We start from the raw sequence: 8,251 nt of genomic DNA on the forward strand, positions 1-8,251 counted from the left end.
TTAAATAAAAAAGCACATTGAATTTATTTATGCATGTATAATAAATAATGTATAACTGACATAAAATAAGTTTAATAATAAACACAACGCATGCTGTCAAAATCAGTGTTTCAGAACTTTGATTAAACTAATATTTACAGGGATAAAAATAGATAAATTGGGCAGAGTCACTCATATTTTAATTCAGGCCATTATGCGCACTAAAAGTTCTGTAAAAAAACTGAAAATGAACTACCGGCAGCTCATAACACAGACTTTTTACTGTAAATTAAAAACAGAAAACTTCCGTTAATTTGCAGTGTGTCCACATAAAAAAAAAAAAAACTAAGAAAATATGTTTTTTTGACAGTATAACTACTGTAAAAACACAAAACATTTTCTATTAAAATAAGTTTTTTTTATATAAAATTTCATAAAGTTTAACATTTTTTATTTATATTATATTTTAAGGGTGTACTAAGTGGACATTTTCTGTGTTTTAATTGTATACCTACAGTAAAAGAATCTACAGATTCTGTTTTTAATGATATACCTACAGTAAAAAAAAACAGGCATTTTTGTCTTTTAATATTGTCACATGCGTTTGTCACGTCATATTAAAAATATATAACATTACAATAATTAGCCTAAACCATATATGAATTAAATATTCATATATTAATTAAATATATGTTGGTTGAAACAAGTTTCATAAATATTTTCTAACATTAGTAGCTTGTTCTATACAGTTCCCCATTATTATCATTATTAGTCCATTATTAATATATATTTTTTCTGGATATGTTGAATATAAGCAAAACACGGTGGCTCAGTGGTTAACACTGTCGCCTTAAAGCAAGAAGGTCACTGGTTTGAGTCCTGGCTGTGTCAGTAGGCATTTCTGTCTGTGGAGTTTGCATTTTCTCTACATGTTCGTGTGGGTTTCCTCCAGGTTTCCCAGTTACGGGTTGCAGCTGGAAGGGCATCCGCTATGTAAAACATATGCTGGATAAGTTGGCGGTTCATTCCGTCGTGGCGACCCCTGAATAATAAGGGACTAAGCCGAAGGAAAATGAATGAACGTTGAATATATAATTCTCACACGAAATACACATAAACATAGACTGTTTCTTTATACTGCAGTATCATCACTTGTAACCGTAGTAACTGAACGTGCATTCTAGCCCCGCCTATGAACATAACGTCACTTGACTGACAGCTGGATGCGGCGCGGTTTTTCCTCATGCTCCACACACACGCACACGCGCGCGCGCACTGATGCTCCACACACGCACAGCAGCAGAGAGCATCTCATTCCCTTCATCTCTGCTGATCCGCGCATGCAAGTTTGTTTTCTCCGAGGGCGCACGTGTTTTTTTTTTCTTCATGAGACCGAAGGAAATGCCTGAGGAATCTAGAAATATACTATTAATTTAAGTAACCGATTATTTTTCTGTTGCTCTCATATACTGGAGCGATGGGTTTTATTCTGGTTTCCAGCGTTAAATAAGCCTCTGCCAAAGAACAAAACCATTATTTTGGGAAATGGGCAGCACTGCAATGGATTCTAAGAAGAAAGATGAGAAGAAAAATACAAGAAAAAGGATATCGCTTCGGATAAACATGCCTGTAAGTTCATCTCCCACATATTTGTCGACTTCTTTCACAGATCCAAAGACAAAGTTGGATTTTAACTGATAAAAAAAAAACAGGAAGGAAAAAAAAACATTAGTTTCGCAATGGTTTCGAAATGACATTGTGAAATGACCTGTAAAATTATTTGATCTTTATTTTAAAAGGTGGTTTCATGCAGTCAAAAATATTTTTGTTTCCTTAATATAGGGTATTTATAGATAAAATGCTATATACCTTTCTTTATTTATATAACTACTTTTGTGCAAAACCCCCATGGAAATAAGCATAAAAACATTATTTTTTTATTTTGACAGTATTCCTTGTTATTCAATATTTCATTATTGCTATTTTTCTCACTAACTATGGTCTCTGAGACAGCAAATGGCATGTTATTATTCAATATATCATATATTCTTCTATGTATATTATTATTCTCATATATATATATATATATATATATATATATATATATATATATATATATATATATATATATATATATATATATATATAATAGATCAGAATAAACTATACATTTAACAATCAACATTTTAGGATAAAACAGTAATAAAAACAATATTAATCAGTATATTTACAATGATTCGTTTATAATAATCTAAATTACTGATCACATCACTGATATTTTTATTGGTCTCCTCTCTCTCTCTCTCTCTCTCTCTCTCTCTGTGAAAGGCTTTGATGTATTGTGCCGCTAAAAGGATAGTTTTTTTCTCTAGTAAATATCTCACTCTCTCTCTCACACACACACACACACACACGCACACACACACACACACAAACACACACACACACATATATATATATATATATATATATATATATATATATATATATATATATATATGTATATTTATATATGGTAAATGTGAAATATGCAGCATGTTTATAATAAGCATCTTGTATGTAAAATACATTTTGTTTTATGAATAACCCAGGCTTATTCTGATCACGTACCCTTATATAAATGTTTGGAGAGCCCCAAATACACCCCAGGAGCTAGGTTTTTTGCAGTTTTTGTTTTCACAAATCCACCAGAGGCCGCTGTCGACTGACTGACTTACTGACCGACCGATCCCCCTTTCCACCACCTTCCCTAAACCCCACCGACAGTGTTTTGAAAAGCAATTCAGAGAAAAAAGTCCTCCCTCGCCGTAGCCTGATTTTTTACCACGTTTTCAGATTTTACCACACTCTCACCCTGTTATTTACTTTTTTATTTTATTTTTTGGCTTTTGTTTTTGTCTTACTGGAACTGTTCTTCATCGAATTCGAACCCTGTTGCCACGGTTAAATCCGCTCTATATCTCAAATTCTCAAATGTACATGACAAGCCACTGGACAAACTGATAACAGCCAGAAAGCTGTCCATATAGAGGTAAACAGTCAGCTGGTAAGCGCGAAAAGGAACGGCGTCATACCGCCCTGTAACATTACTTTTAAAGACAAAATGCAGCCATACGTTCCTCTGGCTACATAAGTCGCGATCTCCAGAATTGTATATAGGGCTATGTTTTCAGAATGAGCCTATGTTGGTTATAAAATATTTAATTTTAAGATGCAGTTTTTTATTTATATAAAATATATAGTGGTAATATATATACATAAAAGATTAGTAGCAGTTTATACAGATGTACAGGTGTTGGCTTCTGCAGTGCCAGCACTTGTTATCTGTCCTAAACAGCCTGCTCATAATATTCAAATCAACCACCAGCTCACATAAATAACAGAGAATATCTTTTGACCAGGTGTGGACCATATTTCAATTGGCCACGCCTGGCTGAGTTAAACATGGAGTCATCATATTTAATCTAATGGCTTAAAGAACCACAGATGACTATCACTTAATGTGTGGTTTCCTTAATCAAATGTTTATGGAAACACAAAGACTTTCCATGAACTAAAACAGAGAGAGTGACAGATGTGAAATAATACACAGTTCCAGGCTTCCAGATTACTCCTTTGTGAATAAAATAATGGGATGACCTAAGAAGTACATACAATTATTAGATAAAAATGAAATCCCTGCTCCATAATCAGTGTTTTGCTTCAGTCAGTCTTGGTTTCTTCCAGTAAATCACCTGCTAATTATCTGTTTAGTGTCATTATCAGACCACTGTCATTACTGAGTAATCTTGTGAATACATAAACAATATTCATCAGGGAATATTGTTCCTGTCACTGCTGCAGTGGACATAATGTGTTGCGTTGTGGTATTTTTGGCAGTTTCCTGACATTATAGCAGGTATATGTGAAATATGCTGGAGCAGACATCTTTTATAACGTAAACAATCTTGAGCCGTGACGAAACTTTCTGAGAATCTGATAAACGTCTATTGCTGTGGCGGATTTTTGAACTGATTTATTGATTTACTGTATGAATCTTATATTGAGGATTAATATCACTCATAAAATGTCTAGTATTAGCTCTGTCATGTTGACATTTGTCATTTATGGCCTTTCAAGTTCAAATTGGTGAACTATTAGAGTACGTTTAACCACATTTACTGCTCTTAATAAATGTTAGTAAATAAATTACTGGACTGAAGGTCACAAAGGCAGCATTGATACTATTCCACATACTTTCGGGATGTAATTAATTAGCCCAGATGAACCGACACACATTTTTTTTGTACATAAGCAATAGGTTCAGTGATTTCCCTGTCCTTTCTGAATTAATATAAAAGTAGACACAAAAACATTTGTGATTGCTTTTTGAAGTAGAGGCTGTTTAATCCTGTTTAGTTTTTTCAGTGGCATAACTTTAGTGTAGTAACTGTTTTTGCTAGCATAACATTTCTTACATGTTCAGCATGTTGCTAGCATGAATTACCCTGTTACTACTAGCTACCAGGTAGCAAAAAATGTTGTTGCTAACATGTTTGTAATGTCTTTGCATGGTTGCTGTTGTGTTTATAGCAAAAATGAGATGCTAAGTTTGCAAGCATGCAAGCATGTTTGGAATATTGTTAGCATGTTTAACACTTATACACATTATGAATTACCATGTCAACATATGTATTTAAAAATTAGATAGCTTTTAAAAATATTTATACATGTCAGCGCTGATAGCCTTATGGGCAATGCGCTAACATGTAGCACTATTGTGTTTTGGGCGTTCTGAGCTATATATTTATAATATAAAACATTCTCATATAATTGTATATCATATTTTGTATAATATTTCAGATATATTATCTTTGTTAAAGTTGTTTCATTTATAACTTAAACTTTGCTGTTAGTCTTTTTAGTATGCTAAACTTCACTACTTTATCACAAGGTTTCCCACATTTTTGATGTCCTCTGCAATTTGGGGTCTGTGTTATGATGATCGTTTGCAGTGTCTTTTGACCCTTGTAGACCGCCAAAACACACTGATCTGAACTTCCTGTTTTCTGAACTTGTCATAGGCTGGTTGGATGGTTTTAGATGGTCGACCAGCCTGGTTTTAGAGGGGTTTTGGAAATTTCCAGGCTGGTTTCCAGCCATTTCCAGCCTGGTCTTAGCTGGTAAGGCTGGAAAATGACCAGCTAAAACCAGCTTGACCAGCCTAGCCAGGTTGGGAGCCCAGCCAAAACCAACTATGTCCATCTTAAACCAGGCTGGTCAAGCTGGTTTTAGCTGGATTTTGCTGATCATTTTCCAGCTTGACCAGCTAACAGAAGGCTGGAAAAGGCTGGAAACCAGCCTGGAAGTGGCTAAAACCCCTCTAAAAACAGGCTGGTCAACCAGCTAAAACCAGGCAACCAGCCTAGGCTGGTTTAAGCTGGATTGTTCAGCAGGGAAATAGAATAAAACCAAGAGGCCTCTCTTTTGCCCCATCTCACTACACAAAAATACTATAAATTCTGAGTGTGCCTCACACAGGTGAGTGGGCCTACAAACCACCTGTAGAAAATACACTTACTCTTCTCACTAGCTATGTTTCCATCCAAAAATGTGAATTAAATTTATGCACAAAACTGGAATATCCTGCTGGTTTGTCCATTCACACACATTTTTATCATCACATGATCTGTTATAACAAAATCACATGACCTTTTTTAACGCGCATACTGACATTTGTTCAGTTAAAGTGTTTCCATTGTAGTTGTGTGTATCTTTTCTTATTGAATAATAAATGTATGCTACTCAGTTATGTGCATATGATTCTATGCCCATTCTCAAAATGTATGCACATCTTGCTGTTTCCATCAACCAATTTTTATGTGCGTATCGAAAATGTGCATAAAAATAGGTGGATGGAAACATAGCTACTGACACATTAACCGACAAAACACTGTGCATTTATGAAGTATGCTTCACACAGGTGAGTGGGCTAGACAAACCACCTATAAAAACACTCCCTGCCTCTCTCTCTTTCTCTCTCTCTCTCTCTTTCTCAAAAAATATAAATTCTAACACTCTAGCACTAATTTCTCTGAGCACAAACAAAATACTTTGTCTAGCTAGCACTTCTTGTGTGTATTACCTCTTCTTGTTGAATCGCTGTTGAATGCCTCCTCAATTGTAAGTCGCTTCTGCTAAATGACTAAACGTAAATGTAATAGTTCGACCAAAAAAGAAAAAGAAAACTTTGTCATCATTTACTAACCCTTGATGCTTGATGCAAAATAGTATGAGTGTCTCTCTTCTGTTGAAGAAATACAAGGGAAGAAATACTAAAGAATGCAGAAAACAGCCATTGGCTTCCCTAGTATTTTTTATTCCAACCTTGGATGCCAACATTCTTTAGAACAAGGGTGTCCAAACTTGGTCCTGGAGGGCTGGTGTACTGTAAAGTTTAGGTCCAACCCCAATCAAACACACCTGGGATAGCTAATCAAGCTCTTACTAGGCTTTCTAGAAACATCCTTGCAGGTGTGTTGAGGTAAGTTGGAGCTAAAATCTGCAGGACACCGGTCTACCAGGACTGAGTTTAGACACACCTGCTTTAGAATATCTTGTTTTGTGTTAAAATGGAGAAAGAAATTCACAAAAGATTAAAAGTGTGAATAATTGGTGAGGAATTCTTCATTTTTAGGGTGAACTATTGCTTTAAATTGACATTCACACAATCGATGTTGGCTCAAGCATAAAAGAAAGAGTCTCATCCTGGCGTTTTGTATATATGAGCTTTCCTAGACTCTTATATGCTGTTAAATTCTGTCATTTGCGACTTATGCCAACAGTCACATTGCCTTGAAAATATCTGTTGCTTTTTCGCAGACTTTTGTCATGTATTCAAATAATTTGCAGACCCTAAAAGTCTGAATCTCTGCCTCGATCATTACCTGGCTGTATTCTTTCTCTGTTTATCCATAGACAAACAGACGGAGCTGCCAGCTTGTAACGTTCCTGCATTTAAGTTTATTTAGTTATAAACACACACTGCCCAAAACCTCCCCCACTGACCTCCATGTAACTGAGGGAGGTGCTATATCATGTCAGCAAGCTATGACTGTCCTTGCTCTCTGAAGAATGTTCATCGAATGGGATTTTTCCGAAGGCTCGCATCCTAAAACACGAGGGCTACAGCTGTAACTCTGTGAAAAGGGGGGTTGTTATTTATTTCGATCACTCTCCAGTGCTCGTATGCAGAGGTAATATTGTGTCCTGATCTCTAGACTTCAAATATGGGTTTGTAATCGGGTATTGGGCTCCAAGGATGTGGAGGCGGGGTGCCATGAGCTCCCCGTCTACAGGACAGATGGCTTTTCTAATTTGGCTGTGGTCCTTCTTTCTGATCAGGAAACGGACTCAGATCTGTGTTTTTGGATTTTGATTTGGTTTGTACATTGGGATGTATGGTAAATAAAAAATAACAATAGACTACAGTTAAAATGGTCTATGGGTTCTTTATAGGGCTGCACAATATATATTGCAAAATTATTGTTATCGCGATAATAGTAAATGCAATATCCATATCGCAGACATGTGTAATGAATTGCATTCGTTTTATGCATTAGTTGTTTATCTAAATTTGACCAATCACCTGGAGCCCTACTATCTTTATCCCCACCTACCCAGTTAGTGCTGTTCTGCTATTGGCTGAAGACTGAAGTGGTCGAAAAGTGAACCCAGAGCTGAAAATAAATACTAATGACGGGTTTCAAGACGAAAGAGGACAATAACAACAGCCAATCAGATTCAGAATATCTGCTGAGGTTTTTACTCATTCATAGTCTTTTAAATGTTTGCACCGTGACACAGTTTTTAATAATTCTTGACACAGTTTGTTTTAATATCATTAATATAAATAAAGGATGTAAAGCCATAGCTAATAAAAACTGAAAAAAATATATATAATCGTTATCACAATATTCAATAACAATAGTGCATATTTTTCTATTGTTGTGCAGCCCTAGTAGTTGATGTGACGTTGCATTTTCACTGTCATGCATGACAAAAATCTATATTTTCATGATTTAAAATGCAGTAAATAGTTAAACATTTATTTGTCTTCCATGATCCTCTTGTTATAAAACTTTTACTTAAAGCAATTTTTTATCTATATATGTCTAAAAACATAGGAACTTGGTAGCTATGGTGTAACACTATATATGCTAGTTATAACTGAATGCTAGTTATCTGCAATTCCACGGAATACTTAGGGGTTGGAGTTAGTCTAGCATAACTT

At 35.2% G+C, this 8,251-nt stretch overlaps 1 protein-coding gene across 2 annotated transcripts in view; it reads left to right on the forward strand.

Annotated features, from left to right (window-relative positions):
* The first annotated feature begins 1,283 nt into the window (after positions 1 to 1,283).
* prkag2a (protein kinase, AMP-activated, gamma 2 non-catalytic subunit a) overlaps positions 1,284 to 8,251 on the forward strand; it is a 124,914-nt gene continuing 117,946 nt past the window's right edge. The window contains exon 1 of one of the 2 annotated variants that reach the window (XR_008835975.1): positions 1,284 to 1,608. Coding sequence is in view for 1 of the 2 variants with exons in the window: in XM_056450918.1 (XP_056306893.1) it covers positions 1,525 to 1,608 (84 nt within the window). In the remaining variant the exon portion in view is untranslated. The remainder of the gene's footprint in view (positions 1,609 to 8,251) is intronic. The other variant, XM_056450918.1, reaches the window with a different exon arrangement.

The sequence above is a fragment of the Danio aesculapii genome, chromosome 24 (assembly GCF_903798145.1).
Source record: "Danio aesculapii chromosome 24, fDanAes4.1, whole genome shotgun sequence".
NCBI classification, from domain to species: Eukaryota; Metazoa; Chordata; class Actinopteri; order Cypriniformes; family Danionidae; genus Danio; species Danio aesculapii.